Source organism: Orycteropus afer, unplaced genomic scaffold (assembly GCF_000298275.1).
Source record: "Orycteropus afer afer isolate SDZICR_OR568_19922 unplaced genomic scaffold, OryAfe1.0 scaffold00003, whole genome shotgun sequence".
Lineage (NCBI taxonomy): Eukaryota > Metazoa > Chordata > Mammalia > Tubulidentata > Orycteropodidae > Orycteropus > Orycteropus afer.
The window spans coordinates 14,345,508-14,373,200 of NW_006921590.1; the positions used below are offsets into that span (position 1 = coordinate 14,345,508).

General features: G+C 38.0%; 1 protein-coding gene across 1 annotated transcript in view; it reads left to right on the forward strand.

Moving 5' to 3' along the window:
• The window catches only part of ZNF385D (zinc finger protein 385D), a 407,755-nt gene that overhangs the window by 229,954 nt on the left and 150,108 nt on the right, over nt 1-27,693 (forward strand). Inside the window, exon 6 of the mRNA XM_042780314.1 lies at nt 21,051-21,213. Coding sequence (XP_042636248.1) covers nt 21,051-21,213 — 163 coding nt within the window. The remainder of the gene's footprint in view (nt 1-21,050; nt 21,214-27,693) is intronic.

Genomic DNA, 27,693 nt, shown 5'->3' on the forward strand with positions numbered 1-27,693 from the left:
TTTACAGTCCCGCCAGCAGTGTATGAGAGTCCCAGATATATACCTAGTAATGGAATAACTGGGTCAAATGGTATTTCTAGTTCCAACTTTTGAAGGAATCGCCATACTGCTTTCCACAGTAGTTGTACCATTTTACAGTCCCGCCAGCAGTGTATGAGAGTCCCAATCTCTCTACATCCTCACCAGCATTTGCTATTTTCTGTCTCATTGAACTTTGCTACTAGTGCTGGAGCAAAATGGTATCTAATGGTTGTTTTGATTTGCATCTCTCTAATAGCTAATGATCTTGAGCATTTCTTCATGTTTGTTGGCTGCTTGAATATCCTCCTTGGTGAAGTGTCTATTCATGTCTTCTGCCCATTTTTTAATTGAATTGTTTGTCTTTTTGTTATTGAGGTGCTGGAGTTTTCTATAAATTCTAGAGATAAGTCCCTTGTCAGATACGTCATTACCAAATATTTATTCCCAATCTGTAGGTTCTCTTTTGGCTCTTTTGGGGAAGTCTTTGGAAGCACATAAAAATTTAATTTTTAGAAGGTCCCAATCATCTGCTTTCTCTTCTGCTGTTTGTGTAGAATATGCCCCAACTTTTCTTGAATTACAGAGATTTTTATTAATTTTACCAACTCACTTTGACCCTAATAAATTCAAACAATTTAGAGATTTAGATAATTACACAGAAAATCAGATGCTCTATACATTTCTTAGTATTTCCCAAGTCAAAATGTAATACTGTTCAAGAAAAATGTTTTTGACTTTTTCATTGCAACTCACAAATACTATTGGAAAAGCATGTTTCACATGCAGTCCTTGTTTTGGTCCCTGTACCCAAGAGCATTGAAATAAAGTCCTGTTTAAAAACTGAAAATTAAAATTTGAAAATCAGTTTTAAAAATTATAGAGAAGAACTGTAGTTTTAATGTTGTTGTTATGTGCCATAGAGTCAGGCCCAACACATAGCAACCCCTCTTTGGGTTTCTGAGGTGGTAGCACTACGGAAGTAGATTGCCCCATCTTCCTTCCAAGGAGTAGCTGGTTGGTTTGAACCGCCAGCCTTCTGGTTAGCAGTCAAATGCCTTAGGCACTATGCTACCAGAGCTCTCGTAGTTTTAATAGACTCACTAAATTATAGATTTTTGGTTTTTTACATGTGTAAGCCATAGAATGCTTAAATTTCATAATTATTCATATTTATAAATGTTGCATTTTTAAAATAAAAGATTTAAAGGACATATCCTTTCTTCCTTTGTACTAAACACAGATGTCATGGTCAAAAGTATGTTTATGTTTTTGTTTTATTTTGTTTGTTTTTTTCTTCAGTATTTCTGAGGAGAGAAAGAATCTGAGATGAAGATAATCTAAGTTTCCTTTTTTAAGATACCAAGATGATGCCTATTCAGCTAATACAGTCTTACTTCAGATATGTTAATAATACTCATTAAGACACAGCTGTTTGTTAGGTTTCCTCAGCCCTTGATTAGTCCTCCTATCCTGCCTTTCACCTGCCCTTTAATAAGGTTCATGCAAACGGATAACTCCATCCACTTGAATTTTATTTTAGCGCAAATTTACTGCCAATTTTGGAGGACACCTCATTTATTGCAGCCTTCTCTGGTCACCATTTATCAATCCCCATGTTGTTTGTTCTCATGATAGAACTTTTACTCCATGAATTTAACTTCTAGACAATGAATGCCGAGATGTGATATTCCACATATCAGAGATAAATATTCCCTTTGTTTCTAGTAAACTTAGTCTGCAGTGAGGATGAAAAGAGAAACCTGAAGATTATAAACAGTTTAAGAAGATGGTTTTTAAAGCCATATGATATAGGCTAGCTCAATGAAGACTTGGGAAATATGTTATCCCATATTCTGTCATATGGATTCTTGTTGTTGTTATTTGCCATCGAGTCGGACCGACTCATAGCGACCCCTCCTTGGGTTTGTGAGGCACGAGGCAGTATCACTATGGAAGTAGATTGGCCAACCTTCCTTCTGAGGAGTGGCTAGTGGGTTTTTAGTTCATCCCTTCAAATGTTGCAGCTGATTACAGATTGTGTTTCAATGGTAAAAGAAAATTTTTATTTGCCTTTCAGATGGCATTTTCTAGTAGCTTCAGTTACACTCTGTTGAAGACAACTCGCCAATTTAGCTAAAACTAGACTTCATCTCTCAGCTACTGACCCATGTGACTAATTGCAGAGTCCCTATTTTACTTAGATAAATTTAAGACTCTCCACACATAACCCAGCTCATGCTGTTCTTTCTGCAGCTTAATTTTTTTTTTTTTTTTTTGCTGTTCTCCAAATATTTTCCTAAGACTGGGATAAAAAAAAAAAATTACATTTGAAAAGTTGCTTTTTTCCATAGTTTTTGCCGAAAAAAATGTCTCACTGCAGATTGGTCGTGGGGGCATCCTGAGGTGGGATCAGGTCACCTGAGCTTCTCTTGTTTATAAATATTTTGTTGTCCTTTTTCTCCTAAACACATAAAAGTACAATTTCTTCACAATTTCACCTATTTTCATATTCCAACCCAAGCTCCAAATTGATTTATAGAGGTAAGTGTTAGTTTTTCCTTATTTTGGCCAAACTTGGGGCATTCATTCTTGTTATTGAGTTCCTATTCAATGTTAAAGAAGCTCTAGTGGAACAATGCTTAAAAGCATTTGGTTACTAACAAAAAGGTCAGGGGTTGTAAATCACCAGCTGCTCCACGAGAGAAAGATGAGTCAGTCTGCTTCCGTAAAGATTTAGAGCCTTGTAAATCCAACCTTACAAGGCAGTTCTACTCTGGCCTATATGGTTGCTATGAGTCAGAATTGACTCAGTGGCAGTGGGTTTGGGTATTCTATGTTGAGGAAATGGTGGTTCAATGGTAGAATTCTCCCCTTTCATGCAGGAGACCTGAGTTCAATTCCTGGCCAGTGCACCTCCTGCACAGCTACTGTTTGTCTGTCAGTGCAGGCTCTCTTTGCTGTGATGCTGAATAGGTCTCAGCAGAACATCCAGACTAATATGGACGTATGAAAGGCCTGGTTATTTAATTCCAAGAATCAGTCAATGAAAGTACTATGGATCGCAAAAGTCCAATCCCGCATCAGACATCCATAGTTCAGCACTTAGTAGCATTCTGTTCTGTTGGAGATGGATTTGCCATAACTCAGAGGCTGATGTAATGGCAGCTAACAACAACCAGTCCATCCCAAGAAGCCTCAAGTATTTTGGATTGTTTATCTTATTGTGCTCAGTGAAGGCTTTGCTATTGGTCTTACTGCTGGTCTGTTGGTGTTTTTTTCCTCCTGGTTTCCTAGGTTTCTTTTTTTTTTTTTTAATGTACCTAGGAGATTAATCCATTTGCTATTATTGTTGTGTTGTTAAATGCTGTTGAGGTGGCTCCGACTCACAGTGACCCTGTGTACAACAGAACGAAACGTTGTCTGGTCCTGTGCCAGCATCACGATCCTTGCTGTACCTGAGCCCATTGGTGCAGCCACTGTCAGTGCACCTTGCTGAGAGTCTTCTTCTTCTTCGTTGACCCTCCACTTTACCAAGCATGATATCCTTCTCCAGGGAATAGTCCCTTCTGACAACATGACCAAAGTAGGTGAGGTGAAGTCTGGCCACCCTTGCTTCCAAGGAGCATTCTGCCTGCACTTTTCCCAGACAGATTTGTTCATTCTTCTGGCAGCCACTGGTACTTTCAGTATTCTTCACCAGCACTACAACTCAAAAGCATCAACTCTTCTTTGGTATTCCTTATTCATTGTCCAGCTTTCAGACGCATATGAGGCTATTAAAAATACCATGACTTGGGTTAGGCACACCTTGATCTCCAAAGAGACATCCTTGTTCCTTAGCACTTTAAGAGGTCTTTTGTAGCAGACTTGCCCAGTATAATACGTCATCTCATTTCTTGATTGCTGCTTCCATTGGAGTTGATCGTGGAACCAAGTAACAGGAAATCTTTGACAACTTCAATCTTTTTTCCATTTATCATGATGCTATTTATTGGTCGAGCACTATGGTGGCTTGCATGTTGCTGTGAGGCTGGAGGGTATACCACTGGTATTTCACATACCAGCAGGGTCACCCATGGTAGACAGTTTTCAATGGAGCTTCCAGACTAAGACAGACTTGGAAGAAGGAAGGGGTGGGGCCATTCACTTCTCAAAAAATTAGCCAGTGAAAACCTTACGAATAGCAGTGAAATACTGTCTGATATATTACTGGAATTTGCTATAGGAGTTGCAAATAGTTTTTTTTTTTTTTTTTTTTTGTAGTTTTTCAAACCCTTTTACTTTGCTTATGATGTTTTCTACATAGTAGATTTGTAAATTTTTTAACCTGAGTTATTCTCCATTTCATGTGACTACAAAAGTATCTGGCCCATAACTGTTAAGTGAATCCTTTGTAAATGAGTGAATTTGAAGAGGTCATTTTGAATGAGCACTTGAATATAACTAGACTCTGCCTACAGGTCACCACTTACCTGTCAGTTTTTTTGTACTGCGGTGGCTTGTTTGTTGCTGTGAGGCTGGTGGCTATGTCACCAATATTTCAAACACCAGCAGGGTCACCCATGATGGAGAGGCTTCAGTGGAACTTCCAGACTAAAACAGATTGGGAAGAAGGATGGGGCCATCCACTTCTGAAAAAATTGGCCAACAAAAACCTTATGAGTACAATGAAACACTGTTTGATATATTACTGGAAAACTTTATGAATAGCAGTGAAACTGTCTGATGGACCCAGCAGTGTTCTGTTGCTTATGGGGTTGCTAAGAGTCAGAGCTGACTTGGTGGCGCCTAACAAAAACAGCAACTGCCTATAGGTCATTTGAGGTTTCGTTCATCACCTTTTTGCCACATACCTAAAGTGATTCCGAAAATTATTATGATGCTTAACATTAACAAAACATTTGGAACAAATATAAACCATTAATTTGAGACTCAATGGATCTTATTATTAAAAATTACATGTTTTAGAGGTGAGCTTTAGGGTAAGTTCATTAAAGGAATAAGCAGAGCAATTCTTAGATTCATTAACTAGACCTAATGAATGGTGCAAAACTATTGAGGGAAGTCTTCCACTAATTTATAGAGTAGAGAATTTGGTCTTTTTCCCCTAATGGATGGTTATCCTCTTCATCAAATATATGTGGATTTGTAGGGAGGAAAATTGGTTAATGTTGCAATGATTAATTTCTTTTTATTGTTGTAGAACATAAAACATTTCATTTTGAATGTTAAATTATATTAACAGAAATAGCATTTCTTGAATACTAAAAAGTTCTGTATGTGTATTTAAAAGAATTTGGTCTTGTAGCTAACTTTTAAAATCAGTGTCATCCCTGGAATTATTCATTGTATTTGCCAGAAAATAATAATAATAATAATAATAAAAGAACCTGTTAGTTATTCATTAAATTTTTTAAAAGTAAAACAATCTCTATATTATTCCTTTGCTACATCCCATGCAAAAGCAGCTCTCCTAAATAGCACAATTTGTGGTTGATGATAAGCTTCATCCCCGAGAAAAAATAATAGTTTGTGCTTGTGCCAGATGCTTTTCCAATGTTAAGTGCCATAAAAATTCCCTGAAGTGTGTTCAACAGATAAGGCAGCGTGCCAGAGAATGGCAGAGAATTAAGTTGAACTCTGTTCACATACAAAATCCATTGAGACACCATATGGATATTTCCATTTTAAAATAAAAAATGTGAAATTAATTCAACATGCGTTTAATAGGTGCCTGTTTAGATATGTATACTAGATCCCAGGGACAGAAAGATGAGTAACATCAGGCTGTCATCTCTCTGTTGAGGGATTTACTCTCTGTTGGGAGAAACAGACGTTTACCCCTTCTTGTGGTAGTGCATAACTGCTGGAATGCAGGTTTATCCAAGACAACTTGGAGAAGGTGACATGTGATGAATATCCATTTGCCAGGCAAGTAAAGAGCTCAAGGCAAGTGGGAACTATTCATACAAAGGCTTACAAATGATTTCTTCTTGTGATACTTTCCCTAAGAGGATAAAAGGTAAGACTATCAAATAATTTGCTTAAGGTCCCTACGTAGCACAAACAGTTTGTTCTTGACTGCTAACCTAAAGGTTGGCAGTTTGAACCCACACTGTGGTATCTTAAAAAAACCCTATGGAGCAGTTTGACTCTGTAACATCTGGGTATATGGGGTTGCCATGAGTTGGAAACTGCCTAATGGTAACTATCAACAGCAATCATTTTGTTTATCTAAATTGCAAGTAGTTGTTTCTGCTAGAGAACAGACATTGTGACTTGGAGTATTATGGAAGGAAGCCAGGTTTACTTAGAGGAAATATGTTAGTCATGCCAGGAAATAAAGAAGTTTTTCTCTGCTACTTATTTGAACACCTGTGACAGCTTTACCATCAGACACATTTCTTAGATTCAACATCTCTAAATCCCCCCAGATGTTTTTAAAATGGTACGAGGCAATCACACACACACACTGAACACGGTGTTAAGCTATGGTCCTTGTGAAGGGATTTTGTGCAGTGGTTAAGTAGTTAAACAAGGTCATTTCTCTGACTTCACTTAAAAAAAAAAAAAAAAAAAACTCGTCAACTTGATCCCAACTCATAGCAGCCTGTTCTTGGGTTTCCCAAGCGGTATCTCTACGGAAGTAGATTGCCCAATCTTCCATCCTAGGAGTGACTGGTGGGTCTGAACCACCACCTTCTGAGTAGCTGTCAAATGCCTTAGGCATTATGCCGAGTTCCATACAAACCTGAAATTTTTGTGATTATTTCATAACAGTTAAAACTCATTTGAAGTCTCTGAGTTGTAAAAAGGAAAAAAAAAAAAAAAAAAAAAACCTACCAAAGATACTGAGCACATTTACCCACAGTCAAGTGTTACTTTTATCTAGGTTACATGGTATGAGCCAACTTTTTAAGCCCAGTGTTATCAGGTGTTCCCCAATCATGACTACATTACTAAAGTTCCTTGAGAAAGCTGTTTGTGTCCAAATAGGACATCAGCAGTGGTTTTCTTACCGGCAGGAACTAGGCAAATTAGCTTCTCTCACTCACTGGATTTCTCTTGTTTATCAGATTGCATTACAGACATGGAAACATTAAATATTTACAGTTTTAGTAAAATGAAGCTTGAAAGTGAGTTGTTGTTTGGTGCTATTTGGCTCTGACTCCTAACATCCTTGAATACAACAGAATGAAACACTGCTTGATCCTACACCATCCTCAAAATTGTTGCCATGTTTGAGCCCATTATTGTAGATAGTGTCCATTCCATCTCGTTGAAGCCTTCCTTTTTTTTTTTTTTTCCTGACATTCTCCTTTACCACGTATGATGTGTTTCTCCAGGTACTGGTCCCTTCTGATAACATCCAAAGTAGGTGAGACAGAGTCTTGGTATCTTTGCTTTGTTTCTAAGAAGCATTCTGTTTGTACTTCATCCAAGACATACTTGTTTGTTCTTCTGGAAGTCCATAATATATTCAGTATTCTTTGCCAATATCATAGTTCAACTGCATTTTTTTCTTCCTTGCCTATTTCCCTATTCATTGCCCAGCTTTTGCATACATATGAGGTGATTGAAAAGACCACAGCTTGTATCAGGTACTCCTAGTCCTCAAAATAACATTTTTGCTTTTTGATGCATGAAAGAGGTCTTTTGCAGCAGATTTCCAACTGCAATATGTGTTCTGGTTACCTAGTGCCGTTCTAACAAGAACTACCACAAATGGGATGGCCTTAACAAACAGGAGTTTATTCTTTTACAGTTTGGGAGGCTAAAAGTCCAAGTTCAAAGTGCCAGGCTCTAGGGGCTGGGTGAAAGTCCCTCGACCTTGGGCTTCAGCTCTGCCTCTTGTTCTCAGTCCACTGAAGCTAGAGACATCTCTTCACTCAGGCAGCTACTGGCTACTGAGGCTAACAAGCCCAAGGTCAGCAAACAAAATGGCACAGTCCCGAAGTTACAAAACCACACAGGAGGCCGTTAATTCAAGTCCATTGTAAGTCCCAAGATCAGCAAAGCATGGCAGACTGCTGAACAATGACATGGCTACAGTCAGGGTCCCCGTGTGCCATATGCTAGAGACTATCCCCAAGGCTTTTCCTTATATACAGGAAGCAGACTATATCCCAAAGGCAGCTACTCAGCTGCTTGTGGTAGATCCCACCATGGAGGTGATTGCCAGTCTCATCATGGGGAATAACTACCACCCACTGCCCAGCCATGGTGACATACAAACATAACCACCACAATATGTCACTTGATTTATTGATTGTTGACTGTTGCTTCCATGACCATTGGTTGTGGATTCACATGAAATAAAATATTTGAAGACATGAATATTTTCTCTGTTTATCATGATGCTGCTTATTGGTCCAGCTGTGAGGATTTTTGTTTTCTTTATATTGAGGTGTAATCTATACTGAAAGCTGCAGTCTTCTTTCTTCATCAGGAAGTACTTCAAATTCTCTTAATTTTCAGCAAGCAAGGTTGTGTCATCTTCGTATCACAGGAAGTATGATATTAGTGAATCTTTCTCCAATCCTCATGCTGTGTTTTTATTCATATGGTCCAGTTTCTTGATTGATTATCTGCCAGCATATGGATTGACTAAGTATCGTTAAAGGACTCAATCTGAAACACAACTTTCCTTATTTTTAATGGTACATATCTCCTTGTTCTGTTTGAAAACCTGGCTATTGTTCTAGGCACAAATTTCACATGGCACAATTTCCTGCAATTCCTATTTAAAATGTTACTCAGAATCTGTTTTGACCCACACAGTTGAAGTCTTTGCATATTCAGTGAAACACAGGTAAATATCTTTCTGGTATTCTCTGCTTTCAGCCAAGATCCATCTGATATCAACAATGATGTCCCTCATTCTTCTGAATCTGGCTAGAATTTCTGGCAGTTCTCTGTCAATGTACTACTGCAACCATTTTTGAATCATCTTCAGCAAAATTTTACTGATTTGTGATATTAATGATATTGTTTGATAATTTCCACATTTTGTGGGGCTCCCCTTTCTTTGGAATGGACAAAAATATGGATCTCTTCCAGTTGGTTGGCCAGCTACCTGTCTTACAAGTATCTTGGCATAGGCAAGTGAGCCCTTCCAGTGTTGCCAATTTGTTAAAATGTCTCAATTGGTATTCCATCAATTCCTGTAGCCTTGTTTTCTGCTAGTACCTTCAGTGCAGCTTGTACTTCTTTCTTGGTTCTTGATCATATGTTGTTGTTGTTGTTATGTGCCGTCGAGTTGGACCCGACTCATAGCGACCCCTCCTTGGGTTGCCGAGGCAGTATCACTACGGAAGTAGATTGTCCCATCTTCCTTCCGAGGAGTTGCTGGGGTTTGAACCACCAACCCTCTGGTTAGCAGTCCAGTGCCTTAGGCACTATGCTACCAGTGTCGGGGCCGACTCGACGGCACATAACAACAACAACTTGATCATATGGTACCTCCTAAAATGGTTGAATGTTGACCAATTTATTGAGGTACAGTGACCCTGTGTTTTCCTTCCATCTTCTTTTGATGCTCCCTGTTTGTTCATATTTTGCCCGTAGAATCCTTTAGTATTGCTGCTGTTGTTGTTAGGTGCCATTGAGTCATCTTCGACCCATGGCGACCCTATGCACAGAAGAACAAGACACTGCCTGGGCCCGCACCAGCTCTGTGATCCCTGCTATACTTGAGCCAATTGCAGCAGCCACTGTGTCAGTCCATCTCATCGAGGGCCTTTCCCTCTTTTGTCGACACTCCACCTTACGAAGCATGACATCCTTCTCCAGGGAATGGTCCCTTCTGATAGCATGACCATAGGTGAAATGAAGTCTGGCTATTCTCACTTCCAAGAGGAATTCTGCCTGTACTTCCTCCAGGACAGATGTGTTAGTCCTTTTAGCAGTCCTTGGTACTTTCAGCATTCTTCGCCAGCACCACAACTCAAAAGCATCAATTCTTCTTCAGTCTTCTTTATTCGTTGTCCAGCTCCCACATGCATATGAGGCAATTGAAAATATCATGGCTTGTGTCATACACCATCTCAGTCTTCAAGGAGATATCTTTGCTCCTCAGCACTTGAAAAAGGTCTTTTGAAGCCAACTTGTCCAATGCTATATGTCATCTGACTGCTGCTTCCATTGGTGTCGATTGTAGAACCAAGCAATGTGAAGTCTTTGACAACTTCAATCTTTTCTCCATTTATCATGATGCTACTTCTACATCCAGTTGTGAGGATTTTTGTTTTCTTTATATTGAGATGTAATCTATACTGCAGACTGTATTCTTCAATCTCCATCAAGTGCTTCAAGTCATCCTCACTTTCAGCAAGCAAAGTTGTATCGTCAGTGTATTGCAGGTTGTTAATGATTCTTCCTCCAATCTTGATGCTGTGTTCTTCTTCATATAGTCTAGGTTCTCAGATTATTTGCTCAGCAAGCATATAGATTGAATAAGTATGGTGAAAGAATACAACCCTCACACACTCCCTTCTTGATTTTTAAACAATGCAGTGTTCCCTTTTTCGGTTTGAACAACAGACTCCTGGTCTATGTACAGGTTCCTCATGAGTACAATTAAGTGTTCTGGAATTCCCATTCTTCTCAGTGTTATCCACATTTTGTTATGATCCACACATTCAAATGATTTTGCATAGTCAATGAAACATAGGTAAACATATTTCTGGTACTCTTTTCTTTGAGCCAAGATCCATCTGACATCAGCAATGATATCCCTTGTTCCACATCCTCTTCTGAATCCAGTTTGCACCTCTGGAAGTTCTCTGTCAATATAGTGCTGCAAATGTTTTGGAATTATCTTCAGTAAGATCTTACTTGCATGCGATATTAATGATATTTTTTGATAATTTCCACATGCTGTGGGATCACCTTTCTTTGGAATGGGTACAAATATGGATTACTTCCAGTCAGTTGGCCAGGTAGCTATCTTCCAATCTCTTGGCATAACCGAGTGAGTGCCTCCAGCGGGTCATCTGTTTGTTGAAACATCTCAACAGGCATTCCGTCAATTTCTGGAGCCTTTTTCTTTGCCAATTCCTTCAGTGCAGCTTCAACAACTTCTTTCAGTGTCATTGGTTCTTGATCATATGGCACCTCCTGAAATGGATGAAGATCAGCCAGGTCTTTTTGGTACAGTGACTCTGTGTATTCCTTCCATCTTCTTTTGATGCTTCCTGCACCTGTATCATTGCATATTTTGCCCATAGAACCTTTCAATATTGGAACTCAAGGCTTAAATTTTTTCTTCCGTTTTTTCAGCTTGAGAAATGCCTAGCATGTTCTTCCTTTTTGGTTTCTTAACTCCTGGTCTTTGCACATTTCATTGTACTAATTGGCTTTGTCTGTTCAAGCTGCTCTTTGAAATCTTCTGTTCAGCTCTTTTATCTTACCATTTCTTCTATTTGCTTTAACCACCCTCTGCTCAAAGGCAAGTTTCAGAGTCTCTTCTGACATCCATTTTGGTCTTGTATTCTTTTCTTATCTTTTTCGTGACCTCTTGCTTTTTTCATGGATGATGTTCTTGATGTCATCCCACAGTTCTTCAGGTTTTTGGTCATTGGTGTTCAATGCATCAAATCCATTCTTTTGATGGTCTCTAAATTCAGGAGGGATATATTCCAGGTCATATTTTGGCTCTTGTGGACTTGATTTAATTGTCTTCAATTTCAAGTTGAACTTGCATATGAGCAGTTGATGGTGTGTTCCACGGTCAGCTCCTGGCCTGGTTTTGGGTGAAGATAATATTTTGAAGTTCTCCATTGTCTCTTACCACAGATGTAGTCAATCTGATTCCTGTGTACTCCATCTGGTAAAATCCATGTGTATAGCTACCATTTGTGTTATTGAAAAAAGGTATTTGCAATTAGTAAGTCATTGGTCTTGCAAGATTCTATCATGGAGTCTCCAACAACATTTATATCACCAAAGCTATATTTTTCAAATACTGGTGATTCTTCTTTGTTTCCAACTTTTGCATTCCAGTCACCAGTGATAATTAACACATCTTGATTGCAGAAGTTGATAAAAATCTTCATTTCTTCATCTTTGGCTTTGGTGGTTGGTGCATACATTTGAATAATAGTAGTATTAACTGGTTCTTCTTGTAGGCGCATGGATACTATTCTATCACTGACATTGTAATTCAGAATAGATCTTGAAACATCCTTTATGAGAATGAATACCATACCATTCTTCTTCAAATTGTCATTTCTGGTATAGGAGATTATATGCTTCTCTGATTCAAAATGGCCCAAACCAGTCCATTTCAGTTCACTAATGCCTAGGATATCAATCTTTATGGGTTACATTTCCTTTTTTACAACTGCCAGTTTTTTAGATTCATACTTCGTACATTCCATGTTCCAATTATTAATGGACATTTGCAGTTGTTTTTCCTCAATTTGAGTTGTGCTGCGTCAGCAAATGGAGGTGTCAAAAGCTTTATTTTATCCCTGTCAGTAAGGTTGGTTCTGTTCTGATGATACAGCTCTTTCCAAGTTGTATTTTAAGAACCTTCCAACCTAAGGGGCTTGTCCTGCTACACTGTATTGGAAAATGTTTCCAGGCTATACATAAATTTGTGCAATAATGTATCAGACAGCGTTTCTCTGCTATCCATAAGGTTTTCCCTGGCCAATTCTTTGAGAAGTGGATGGCCTCTTCCTTCTTTCTAGTCTGTCTCAGTCCGTAAACTGTGATGAAACCTGTGTACCATATGCACCCCTGCTGGTGTTTAAAACACCAGTGGCACAGGCTCAAGCCTCATGGCAACATGCAAGTCACCACAAGTATGACAAACTGACAGACAAGTTTGTGTCCTTTAGCTTTTCGCAACCTCTTGCCCTCTCCTTGCCTGGTGGGTCCCTGCCACTGCTCACTGTCTCTTGTCCCCCTGGCTTGGCTTTCTTTTCCTACCTGTTTGGGATTGGGTCTCGGTCCCTGCCCTTACCTGTATCCCTGCCACTGGTCTCCAAAAAAAAAAAAAAATCTCACCAAACCAAACCGAGTTGATTTAGACTCATAGCAACCACCATTGTGTTTCCAAGGCGATAAATCATTACAGAAACAGACTACTCTATCTATCTTCCACAGAGCAGCAGGTGGTTATAAAGCACCAAACTTTTGATTAGCAGCCGAATGCCTTAATCGTTATGCCACCAGAGCAACTTATTGCAACTTGATTTTTCTTCAGTTCCTTTAGCTTGAGAAATCCTGAGTGTGTTACTCCATTTTGGTTTTCTAATTCCAAGTTTTTGCACATTTCATTGTATTACTTTTTTTATATCTTCTTGAGTTGCCCTTTGATAGCTTCTGTTCAGCTCTTTTTGTCATTTCTTCATTTGCTTTACCTACTCTACCTTCAAAAGCAGATTGCAGAGTCTCTTCTAACATCCATTTTGATCTTTTCTTTCTTTTCTATTTTTTCATGACCTTTTGCTTTCTTCATGTATGGTGTCAATTACATCACCTCACAGCTTTTCTGGTTTGGTCATTGGTTTTCAATGCATCAAATCTTTTCTTCACATGGCCTTTAAATTCAGGGGATATGCTCAAGGATGTATTGTGGCTCTTGTGCACTTGTTTTAAAATTCCTCAGCTTCAACTTAAATTTCCATGTGGGCAATTGGTCTGTTGTATTTGGCCAAAACAAACATTTCACAACCATATAACTACTTAGTTGAAAACATGTTTTCTTTCATTATAAAATAAAAGTTAGACTTACCTAATGTATCTGAGAGATTGTAAAATGACTTTTTTTAAATTTTACTTTATGTTTATTTGCATTTTTTTTCTCCCCAGTGAGTAGTGGTGTTACCTTTCTTTTCCTGTGTCTTATACTGTTAATTTGGGTATTGCAAAGTATAGAAGACAGGAACACATTTAAAGTAAAGTATCAATCACTGGAGTTCAGGAAGAATACTCTTAACTGAATCATATTTTTCACTTTTGTACACAATGAGAGTGGGTTGTGATTTTTATTTATATTATAAACATTTACTTATATGTTAACTAGTCTACAATCACAAGATAAATTATTAAATTTTATCAGACTCAAAAAACTCACTGCCTTTGAGTCATTTTCAGAGTCATAGAGACCCTTTCTTAGGTTACCCATGCAGCATTCCTACAGAAGTCGATTGCTCAATCTTCCTTTCAAGGAGTAGCTGAGTGGGTTTGAACTGCCAGCCTTCTGGTTAGCAGTCAACATGTAATTAAGGAATAAGTATAGATCATGTTTTTTTTTCCCCATCCCCTTGGAGAATTTGAAATGTACCTGTATTTACAGTAGGAAGAAAAATTCCTAACAAAGACTTACTCTATGTTTAATTGTTTTCTTCAAATGTTTTATTAAATATAATACAGAGAATGTGCTCTTAATGCTTACCAGAAGGTTTTTTGTTTGCCTACTGGCTAGGGATTTCTCTCAGTACAGAATTTAACACACATAGAGATAGACCTAAACAAGGCTAATTCTGAATCAGTTTAATGAAAATAAAATAATAGGTTAAATACTTGTTTATGTAGTGAAGTTTTAGTAGATGTGACACAATGGTTGACTTTTGTTTATTTTTCAGTAGAGCTTAGGAGTTCCTTCAGGCCCCACAAATTGGATCACAGCAGAGCATTAAATATCCAGGTAAAAGCAATGGGGTGAGAGATCAGGCTATAGCACTAATTAGCTTGGAGAGAATAGGTAAAGTCTTCAAAGAAAAAATCACAAGGATTTGAAAAGCACATTTGTGTGGTTATTAGAATTATAAGCTGATTTCCAAGGTTGATTTTCATCCATCTTTCTTGGAAAGAAGTTCCCGAATTACATACGTATCTGTCTGAATTATGTGTGCCTTGTTTTTAGGGAGAGAAATTTTTGATGATTTTTTTTTTTTTTTTCAGTAACACACATCAGTCAAGAGTCATATAAACCAAACCAAACTCATTGCCATTGAGTTGGATCCAACTCATGGTCGACCCCTCCTTGGGTTTCAGAGGCAGTATCACTATGGAAGTAGATTGCCCAGTCTTCCTTCCAAGGAGTGACTGGTAGGTCATATTTTTGTTGTTGTTATGTGCCTTCGAGTCAGACCCGACTCATAGTGACCCCTGCTTGGGTTTCAGAGGCAGTATCACTACAAAAGTAGATTGCCCCATCTTCCTTCTGAGGAGTGGCTGGTGAGTTTGAACCGCTAGCCTTCTGGTTAGCAGTCAAGTGCCTTAGGCACTGTGCTACCAGAGCTCCTGGTGGGTCATATAGGCATATGTAAATGTTCAGTCTTTAAGTGATTATACATTAAGTTTTGAAATTCTGGACTTTGTGTGTGTGTATGTGTATATATATGTATGAGGAAACTCTTTGGACATAATGCACTAATCCTTAAGAGTAATGGTTCTGAAACTTTAATATGCATCAGAACCACCTGGAAGGCTTGTTAAAACAAGGATTGCTGAATTTCTGATTTAGTGGGCTGAGATGGAGGTTGAGAATTTGCATTTCTAACAAGTTCCCAGTTGTTGCTACTGCTGCTGCTGCTGCTCTGGTGCCCACACTTTGAGAACCATTGCTTTAGCGCCGTAGTAAATGAAGCTGAGAATTCATATAAAGGAATTAAGAAATAGCAAGGACTTGGGAATCTTCTAATGTGAATTTAAAAGTGATATTCAAACTATTATAAGCCATTTGGCAAGGACAGTAAACAAATAGAATGCACACTGGTATTAACCTGTATGGCTGGGCTTCTGCATGTTGCCTTAATACTGGCTTGAGTGAGTGTTTATGACAATTGTAGAAAGAGCGATAAAATTTTAACTGTTTTCCTGAAATCACTTTGCAGTGTTTCGCAAAATGTAAGTCTGAAGTACGTCTTTTGGAATTTAGTGTAGCATGTTTTATCAGTTTGTTTTTCTTCACCTTCAAAGTAACAAGGTAAGCTAAAATAAAAGAAATTAGGCAATGACATTGGAAAATAAAAATTAAAAATATTCTTATGGCTCAAGTGTTATCTTTCTTCTCTCCAAGGTGAATATTGGGTTCTTTAGTAATCACTGTTTCTATTTTTCTTATGTTACATTTTATTATGATAATTTTAATTTTAATTTTACAAAAATGTAGTATGTGATAAATTTACATGACATCATAAAATAACAAAGACCACCTGTTGGTTTGGAGTCACATGTGTTCATGGAAATGAATTGATTTTGTAAACATATATAACTTTATAAACATATGTTCACAATGAAGTTCCTAATTTGTAAAAATGCATATTAACATATTTTATGTAAAAATACAAAGAAAATTGTATAAAGTATTGGTGCAAATGGAGTAAAATACCTGAGCATTCAATTTTCAGGAAGTTTCAAGAATAATACAAAAAAAAAAAAAAGAAAGAAAACCAAACCCACTGCCATTGAGTTGATTCTTTTTTATAGCTGCCTCATGGAACAGTAGAATTGTCCCATAGGGTTCTCAAGGCTATAAATCTTTACAGAAGCAGATTGCCTCATCTTTTTCTCACAGAATGCTGGTGGGTTTGAATCACTGACCTTCTGCAGTGCCTTACCCACAGTGCCACCAGAGCTCCTAAGCTTCTTAGTAAGAGTAAATGTGTGCTCATTAGTGCATATCCATTTCAAAGAATAATCCTCTACTCCTCCCTACGTGTTAACCATATGATAATTATTTTTACATCTTTAGGAACTTCTACTGCTTTTGAAGTGGAAGACTTTCTGAAGTATTATAGATAACATTTGAAGATTTACTGGCTATTGTTGACTAGGATGTAGTGCTAACATTTAAAATGGCATCATTTGGTTTTTCAGAAATCTGTGTGCTTATCTTTAATGCCAGCACTTGCCTCTGGGGTGACCCTTGTTAGATTTCTTGGTGTCATCTGATACTTCAAGGTCTAAAGTAGTGATTTTTATTATATGATATCCTAGTATCCCGTCTATTATATTAAAGTGAATTATTAAAGCCCACTTTTTACTTTTTGCTGACTTCTGCATGTACTTGAATCACCTGATTCTGTTTTAGTTTAAAAATATGGAATTCTAAGATGTGCTGTAATAAAATAGAACACTTTTGTTTTTAACCTTGAAATCATGCCTTTAAAACAAGAACTGTTTGCCTATATTTGATGGTTCCCAGGTTTCTGGGAATGACTCGACTCAGATGGGCTAGTAAATGTTGGGAAACAACCTTGGAGAGGGAGTTTGGTGTTCAGTTACATCCTACTGCCTCTCTGCCCAAGGAACAGTGGATAAGGCCCAGGGAAACATCTCAGGCCAACTGCTGCTTTTTAAAAATCTCTACCAGCAGGATCACTTCTTACTGTGGTTTTGTCTACACTCATAGAAAGATTAAATGTGTCTACAAAATCTGTCCAATCCAGTGTAGTGGTCTAAAGGACTATAGGGAGCTGGCTGAGTTTTCTTTCTTTATAAGTCCTGCTCTCCTGCATCAAGATGGACCTAGAGTTACAGCGTTGTTACAAAGTCAGTGTGCACAGAAGGGAGTCCCTGGGTGATGTAGTAGTTAACACACTCACCTAACAGAAAGGTTGAAGGTTCAAGTCCACTCAGAAGCACCTCAGAAGAAAGGCCTGGCAATCTAGTTCTGAAAAATCAGTCACTGAAAATCCTATGTCCTGCAGTTCTACTCTGACACACATGAGGTTACCATGAGTAGGAATCAAGTGAAAGACAACAGATTATTATTATTTTTTTTTTAAACTGGCTTGTGCGTAGAGTAGAAAGAGATTAATACTAGAAACTGTGGTAACCTAACAGCAGTCCAGTCGAGTTCGATCCGACTCATAGTGACCCCTCCTTGGGTTTCCGAGGTGGTGTCACTACGGAAGTAGATTGCCCAACCTTCCTTCCGAGGAGTGGCTGGTGGGTTTGAACCTCCAGTCTTCTGCTTAGCAGTCAAATGCCCTAGGCACTATGCACCCATAGCTCCCCCCACCAATATATTCTAGAAAAATTAAATAAAAGTTGTCAGTATTGAAAATTTTAAATTCCCATACTTCTGACATATCCTCCCGCCCTACCCCAATACACATTCTTTTTATAATGACAATTGTATTGCTTTCCTCTTCTGCCATCACCACCCACTCCATTTTCACAAAATCCACTTGTCATGGTCTTTCCGTACCACTTTGAACCCTTATATAATTTGCATTTTTTTTCTTTTTAGGGGAAAATTTATTTAACATTGTTCCCAATCAGAGAATTTTTATTTCAAATAATCATGATGAGGGTGATTTGGCACTATTATTCAATGGGAAAAAAAAAAGTGTGCATGCGTTTTTTGTTTTGTCTGGCTTATTATTTAAAATATCAGGTATCTCATTGGGGTAAATTGTCGTCAACGTAATGAGACAACGTGTGTGTGAACTGCTGTACGGAAAGTGAATTTGCTCTGTAAACTTTCACCCAAATCATAATTAAGGAAAAAAAAAAAATCAGATATCTCAAGTGGGCACTTACTAATGTTTGGTCATTTTGTGTCTCCTCTCTCCCCACAACTCCCTGAGCCATTTTACTTGTTGGAGAGCATTGACTTAGCTGTATCTGTGTAGATCGTTGTGTTTTGTTTTGGTGTGAGTAGTCTCTTGCTTGGTTCTTTTAGACTAAAAACCAAAATACCCACTGACATCGAGTTAATTTGGACTTATAGTGACCCCCCACTGGGTTTCCGAGGCAGTAAAACTTTATAGAAGTAGGTTGCCTCACTTTCTTTCCACAGAGTGGCTGGTGGGTTTGAACTTCCAACCTTGTGGTTCGTGGTCAAATGCTTTAATTTTAAAATTAGTGACATTCAGCTGGCCCCTATGATTGTGTTAAAACAAGTCTTGTTTGGCTTCAAATACCACTAAGAAACAGATTTTCTGGGAACCTTATAAAGGTATATTTATAAGTGTAAAGTATAAGTGTAAAGGTCTAAGTGGAGATTTAAAAAAAAAAAAAAAAACCCACTCCACACTTACTGCCATCAAGTTGATTCTGACTCATATATAGGAATCCTAGGGAACAGAATAGGAGCTCTGGTAGCACAGTGCCTAAGGTACTTGACTGCTAACCAGAAGGCTGGTGGTTCAAACCCACCAGCCACTCCTCGGAAGGAAGGTTGGGCAATCTACTTCCCTAGCGATATTGCCTCGGAAACCCAAGGAGGGGTCGCTGTGAGTTGGGGCCGACTCGATGGCACATAACAACAACAGGGGACAGAATAGAACTGCCCCATAGGATTTCCAAGGCTCTAAATCTTTATGGAAGCAGGCTGCTACATCTTTCTCCCACAGAGCTGCTGATAGGTTCAAACTGCCAAAGTACTGGTTAGTAGCTGAGTGCTTTGACCACTGCACCACCAAAGATTAGCACTGTTAATCTAAGTGGTATCTTTGAATCTATATTCTATATAAAGCACTCTGTCTTATCACCAGGAGTAGAGATGCTGGCAGAGGAAAAGAGGGGACTTTGTTTTAGGGCAAAGCATGTAGCCAGCTGCCAAGAAACGATGACCAACTCTATTATGATTTAATTGAACATAGCATATTGCTCTCAGAAGACAAGGCCAAAGGACTTGATTTATTAAAAAAGGAAACTAGACAGGAAAAAAGAGACTCAACTATATCTGTCAAAGTGACATTTTCCACATAAAATCAAGCCAATCCAATCTCTTACTGGTTCTTTAATTAACTAAAGCATGTCTAAACTTCATATTTTTGCTCACAGTATGTCTTTTGATGTTTTGTGTTGTTGGAAACTTGTAACTGATGCATGAGTGTATTCTCTGTTCAAACTGTTCCTAATATATAGCTTCCTTGTCCAGTGTTCTTTCAATAAGGGTACCTGGCCTTTGTGGATATCTTGTCAGAATGATGCAAATGAAGGTGTGAATTTTCTATTTATCTATTTATTAAACTATATTATAATGCAACATCCTACCCCCCACAGATGTTGTAACAAAAAGAACAATGTGATAATCATTATTCTGACAAAATGGAATATGTAGTTTAAATAAGCAATGGAAAATAATGGGTAATCTAATAAGAATAGTCATGTACTGAGATAATATTTTCATTTTGTTTTTTGAGCAGGAAAACCTATTGATTTAAGAATCTTCTTTCTTCCCTCCCCCCATGATGGTTTTATTTCCCAAAATAAGTACACATTATGTTTTTTTTAATGACAATTTTCTATCTCAATTAAAATGTCTTTCCAGGACCAGAAACAGTTGTGTTAGGAAAATATGTATCACTGCTGTTATAAAAGATCTCTGAACAGGGAAAAAATTTCATTGGCTCCATAAAGTAGTCAGAATACAATGGACCAAGGGCAGTGGACCAGGGCATGAAAGAGCTACATTGGAAAATGACACTTCTTTGAATTTCTCAGACTACTCTTTGTAGGAAGCAAAACAGAGGAAAAGGACAGAAAATTGCCCAGTTTCCATGTACTCCATTTGGACTTAGGCAGTGCATTTGCTTTTGAACTCTCAAGCTTCAATCTCAGTCTCCAGGGTGCCCAATTCCCTTCTTATATGTGACCCCTTCCTTGTAGACACCTGTTGGGGACTGTATTACTAAGACACACTAAAGAAAGAAAAAGTACATTTCCCTTGCCAAGAAAGTGTGAGCTACTCTTTTCTAGGGCTCTTCTTACTCTTTGGGAGTCCAGCATCTTTTGTGTACAATGCAGATGTAAATGTTTAATTTTTTTTTTATTCCATTCCACTCCACAAAGAAAATGGTGTTGGTGTATTAATGTTCACCTATATTTCTCCTAAAAAGACCAATAGGATATTTCTTTCTTCAGAACCGAGGTTTTAGAATTTGATTCCCATTGCTTACTAGCATCATTCTCAGTAGAACCACACTGTTTGGCCATGGCCAGAATTAGTTTGAATGGTACCTATTATTGAAAGGGAATCTGTATTTGCAGTAATACAGAGAATGCCAGTTTAGAAATGAGCCTGATTGCATGGTTCATTTTGTTCTCCTTTGTAGAGCCAGGCTGCGGCCCACTACAAAGGCACGAAACATGCCAAGAAGCTCAAAGCACTGGAAGCCATGAAAAATAAGCAGAAATCTGTAACTGCCAAGGACAGCGCAAAGACAACCTTCACCTCCATCACTACCAATACCATCAATACCAGCTCTGACAAAACAGGTTAAGCGATGATCTTTGTTGTTGTTGTTGTTGTTGTCATCGTGGTTGTTTGGGGGCTCCCTCCTTTGTCTAATCCCACGTCTATTTACTTACGTGCCTGCCACATCAATTCATGCTTGATCCATCTTTATGTATGATGGTAATTGTTTTCCTTCAGTTTTCCAATATCCTTAAGAGATTATGGTAATTACCGGTTACTCTGAGTAATTTGCATTTTGAAAGAGTCTTGTGGCTATTTTTGAGGAATGCAGTAGTCCGTAAGCATTGGGAGTCATGTTCCCCTTATCATTTTGGGAAGTAAATCATTTCAGAGTGTATTGTTTATGTCTTGTATGCAGCACCTTAGCTTATAGCTACCTGGCAGGTTTGATTTAACTGTGAATACACAAGAAAGTATGCCAAATGACTCGAGAATGCCCTAATAAGGGCATTATTACTGGCAGGTATTATTCTCATAAATTGCAAAAATTGCATTGTTTTAAGTAGTGGCTATGTGACTCTGGGCTTGTTATGGCTGGGTAACCTTTCCTCTGCATACACAGGTAAGTGTTATTGATACCAATTATTCTTTTTAACAGTCTCCACAGTGAAATAATAGCCTCTGAATGGTCCCTCGAGACAGCTCTTGCAAATGACCAACTTATTCATGCCAAGGAAAGTCAGTGAAGGTTTCTGAAGCTGGCATTTTAAAATACAAGGCTACTATTCCTCAAAGTTTACCCAAAAGGAAGCCCTGATTCGTGGATGTACCTTTAATTAATCACCTACTAGCAAAGCACCAGTACATGCCAGATGTTTTCCTGTCGATACAAATGGCAATGGTGAGGAAACATTCATATTGTCACTGATAGGAAAACCGTAGGCAGAAGAAAATCTTCTGACCATGACTGATGACTGATGAAAATGTAGACTGCTACAAAGTGAACAAATAGAACAGGTTAAGATGGCTTCATTACACATGGCAGCATCCATTAGATATGGATGTGCTCCTCCAAGCGTCGAAAGTGATGCTTGCTCCCATGTTTTTCTGACACAGGTAACCCTGAATGCCTATAGCATACTTTCTGTCCTTTACCCAGGACACATATCACACTGTATTATTGGTAAATGTGTGTATGCCCCTCTCAGTGAGAACAGCGTGTACTCTGAGGGTTGGAATGTTTTTGTCATCTTTGTATGCTGGCATCTGGTCTGGTCTGGTAGGTGTTAAGGAAAATGGCTGGTGAACCACTGAGTATTCTCTCAACCCTCTGATTCTCTGATTTTTCCATATTTATGCCACCACATATTAATAGGAAAGTTAAAAAAAAAGTACTTCTCTTATTCACTTCTTTGGTATCCAGAGTAAGAACTAGATTAGTCCACCTTACTAATTAGTAAAACTTTACAGGACAAGCATTCATTGCTTCCTCCTTTCCTTTTTTTTTTTTTTTTTTGGTGTATTCTGATATTGACTTTTTTAATGCCCCATTCCTTCCTCTTCCCACCCCCTTGTAACCACTAATATTCTTTTATCTCAATTAATTTACCTAATCTAGATATTTCATACAAGTGGAATCATACAATATTTATCCCTTTTTGTCCAGCTTATTTTAGTTATATAATATTTCCAAGGTTCATCCATGTTACACCATGTATGAGAACTTAATTTCTCTTTATAGCTGATTAATACTCCATTTATATGTTGTTGTTGTTATGTGCCGTCGAGTCAGCCCAGACTCATAGCGACCCTTCCTTGGGTTTCCGAGGCGGTATCACTACGGAAGTAGATTGCCCAACCTTCCTTCTGAGGAGTGGCTGATGGGTTGAACCACCAGCCTTCTGGTTAGCAGTCAAGTGCCTTAGGCACTATGCTTTCATATATGTACGCATATACGTATTTTGTTTTATCAGTTCATCTGTTGATGGACATAGTGTTGTTTCCACCTTTTGGTTATTATAAAGCTACAATAACTATTGGATATATGTTTGTTTCAGCTTTCAGGTTTTTTTTTTTTTTTGAGTGAGTGTATATGCTTATGAATGGCATTTCTGCATCATAAAAGATTCCTATGTTTAACTTTTTTAAGAACTGCCAAACTGTTTTCCACAGCAGCTGTACCATATTACATTCCTCAAGCATTTATCTTTTCTCTACTGAAATTTTAGTGGAATGAGAGGTAATGAAGCATGTGAGCATCATTTCTGTTCCCAGGAACTGAGCCAAAAATTGGGACCCCAAAAGCCACACTTGTCATAGGGAAATAAAGCTATCTGTTGCAAATAAGACTGTAGGTAGAGAGACAGGTTTGATGTAAGGGTTAGAATTACATTTTTTGTCTGCCCCTAACCTCATATGTTTTTATCAATAGTAGTTATTTGGATTACTTTGAATCCTCTTTAAAAATGCAAATATCCCTGTGACTTTGAGGATCCAAAACCAAAGCTCACTGCCATTGAGTTGCTTCTGAATAGCAACCACCACTGGACACATCATTTAAATATTTATATATAGATGCACACATATATGTGTGTATACACACATGGTGGATAGAATTGATAACTTGGGTTAAAAAAAGCCACCCAAATGTGTTGTCTCTGTTATGCAAATTAGTTGGAAACACATACCTCTGTCTTTCAACTTAGATATTAGACTGTAAAGCAGTTTTCTCTGTTGAAGCAGAATGAGAAATAGTTCTGGACTGGGCTATGGACAGAACCTCCACAGAAATAAACAGGCTGAAAGCAGAGATGTCAGAGCTTCCCTAAGTGGTTGAAATGATCTTGAGAGCTACACCTTCCAAGCTGACCCGAGAGAAAATTCCAGAGGAGTGGAGGAGATAACCTTTGTAAAACTAGTACAAATACCCTAAAGCCAAAGGAAGGCAGTCAATGGACACCAAGAAGGATATTGCTTTCCTAATTTATGAGTACTTATACCTGGGGCGGGCGGGGGAGTCATACAGGTTCAGAGACAGTAAGAATCCAACCACACTCAGCAGAAGTTTCAAGTGAATTCTGTCCTTGGACTACAATTTCCAGAAGACCTCCTATGAGAAATAGCTCCATCCATATCATAGACCTTCATATCATTTGAATTGCAATATAAACCAAGATACCTATGCTGACAAAATTGAGTTTTCTTTAAATGATAACTTGTCCTTTTTATTACTGCTCGCTTTGGCCATGTTGTCAGTAAGGACTAGTCCCAGGCAAAGGATATCCTGCTTGGTATAGTGGAGGGTCAAAGAAGAAGGGGAAGACCCTCAACAAGATGGATTGATACAGAAGTTGCAACAATAGGTTTAAGCATAGCAAGGACTGTGCGGATGGGCAGTGTTTCATTCTTTTGTACATAAAGCCTCAGTGAATCAGAGACAACTCAATGGCACCTAACAGCAACAATAATTCCTTTTAACTCTGAATATAAGATGAGTCTCAGCTGGTTTTCTAGAGCAGTAAATACTTAGGGGTAGAAGACAAAAGTGATAACTCTCGAATCAAATTTTATTTTTTTAGTAATCAAAAATCATAAGCCCTCTGCTGTGAATGCACAAGAATGTTTCATGATATTTGGATTTATTCATGTGAAAAGTATATGGACATATTCAATCACATCTGAGTAATTTTACCTAATCATTTCGTAATAAAAATAACCCAATTATATGGGGAAAAATAATTGGTTGCTTTGAAAAAATATTAAGTATGTGATGATTAGGTAGATGAAAACCCAAAGAAAAATAAAAGGGTTAGGGTAACAATAGTGAAAAGGGCAAGAAGTTGTGTGGACTTGAGTTATAACATTTATTCAGGGGTTACCCTGAGACTCTGAAATACAAGCCAAAAAAAAAAAAAAAAAAAACCTTACTCGCAACCCTACTTGTTACAGAGGCAATTTTGGCAGTCAGTTTCTCTAAAACTCCTACATCAGTATTACATAGTTTTATTTGCCATCTTGGTATAACACTGATCTAAAATTACCTACAGGGTAAACTCCTATTCACTAGCTTTATGGCCTTGGGATATTTTGTTGTTGTTACTTCTTCTGTCTATATGCTGGGTGGTGAACAGTATGTACTGTTTTTATAGACTTGGGACTGAACTATTCACCCTGTTATGCGTATACCGATCAACCGCATTCTTTTCAATGGCTGTGTAGGTTCCATTGTACGAGTGGGCTATAATTGAATCCATTCCCTTTTAAAGCTCAAACAGGTCTTTTGCAATTTTGTGCCACAAGAAACACAAATCATTATGCATTTGCACCTGTAGGAGTATTATCTTACACAATAAATTTTTAGAAGTAGCATTACTGAGGGAAGAGGATATGTGCTTTTTTAATTGTTTTACCAAATTGCCTTCCAAAAGGAGTTTTCGTATTTATACTTTCAACAACAGGGTGTGACAGAATCTCACTCCCTGCATTCTCATCTGTACTTTTAAAGTTCTTTAATACATGCACATATATTATCCTTGCAAAGTTTAAATTGCAAAATATTTTAAGAACTTATCATTTGCTTGGTTGTTTTTTTTGGTTTTGTCGAATTCTGTTTTAGTGGGAAAACATTATGGAAAATGCTGTAGTTACTTTTCAATATGGAATATTCCATAGCATTTCCAAAGATGGCAAAAATAACTTTATCTGATCTAGTGATTTTTTTATGCAAGTATTTCACATGAAAAAAGTAATGATAGTATAGCATTATTATTCCACAAAAAGGTGGAAACAACTCAGGCATCCATCAACAGATTAAGTGGATAAACAAAATGTAGCATATATAGAAACCCAAAACCAAACCCACTACCATGGAGTCGATTCCAACTCATAGTGAACCCTGTGGGGTTTCCAAGACTGTAAATCTTTATGGAATTGTTGTTAACTGCCATCAAGTTGGACCCGACTCATAGTGAGTGACCCCCTCCTTGGGTTTCTGAGACAGTATCACTACGGAAGTAGATTGCCCCAGAATTAGATTGCCTCATTTTCCTCCTGTGGAGCAGCTGGTGGATTTGAACCACTAACTTCTGGTTAGTACCAAATGCCATTACCCACTATGCCACCAAAACTCCCTATATACTTACAATGGAGCCATAAAGAGAAATGAAGTTCTGGTACATGGTGCAACATGATGGACCTTGAAAATATTATGCCAAGTAAAATAAACCAGATACAAAAGGACAAATATTGTATGATTACACATATATGAAATATGTATGATAGAAAAATTCATAGATTCATAGATACAGAAAGTAGATGACAGATTACCAGGGGCTGGGGTGAGAGATGACGAGGTAGCTATACATGATTACAGAGTTTCTATTCAGGAAAATAAAAAATTTTTGGAAAACAGATAATGGTGATGGTTGCACAACACTGATTGTAATTAATGCTTCTGAACTGTACACTTAAAAATGGTTAAAATGGCAAATTTTATTATACATATTTTACCACACTAAAAAATGATGGAAATTAAGAAATTATCTTCAAAATAGACTGGCAAATGGCTTTTTTCCCCTCATTAAATGAAATGAAAATTCAGAATTGTCCAATTATGTCCTGTGCTAGATCATCCTCTGATCTTTCTTTGCTTTTTCTTTTTTGGAGAATCTCATTCATTCCCAGGTGTATCAGTCAATTTAGGCTAGATGATACTGCAGTAATAAACAATTTCCAAATACCTAGTGGCTTTTATACCAACTAAATATTTCTTGCTTATGCTACATAACAGATGTGGCTGTTCTCTATGTTAATTAACTCAGGGACCCAGGCTGATGAAGCAACCACTACCTGGACATTAGCAATTCTTATGGTAGAGGAAAATCAGAGTTATGATTCAACAGGCTCTTACAGCTTTTTAGTGGAAGTGACACATATTATTCCTTTTATATTTTATTGCCAAGTCACATGGCCATATTTGAACATAATGGTGCAGGGAAGAATAATTCCCCTTGCAGGAGGGGAGAGTGACTTAGAAGGGGCTCTCTAGAGGAGCAGAACCACTGAAGTGTATTTATATCTATCTATCTATGAAGAGAGAGAGAGAGAAAGATTGATTGATTTCAAGGAACTGGCTTACATAATTTTGGAGAATGGCAAATCCCAAATATTTGGGCACGGTATGATACTAGAGAGTTCTGCTGACTTATTGTGGTTGGGGGAACTGATGAGCTCAAAATCCTCAGGTCAGATAGAAGCCTCCTGGCTCACATCCTAAGAACCAGAGGTCAAAGGATGATGGTCAGATGTAGAGTCAAGAAGAGAGTGAGCTTTGCCAGAACATTCATATATTTTGGATACAGCCCACATCCCCAAGGAAACTCTGCTTTCAACTGACTCGTTGCTCATATCAGATCACAAAATGGAGGATGATTACATAATATCTGCCAAGTGACTGTGAATAGTGGCATGGCCTCAGGGCCTTGGGCAGTCAGCTGCCACACCCAGGGCTAGTGGTTCAAGCCCATCAGCCGCTCCCTGCCAGGTAGCTGGGCCATCTCTTT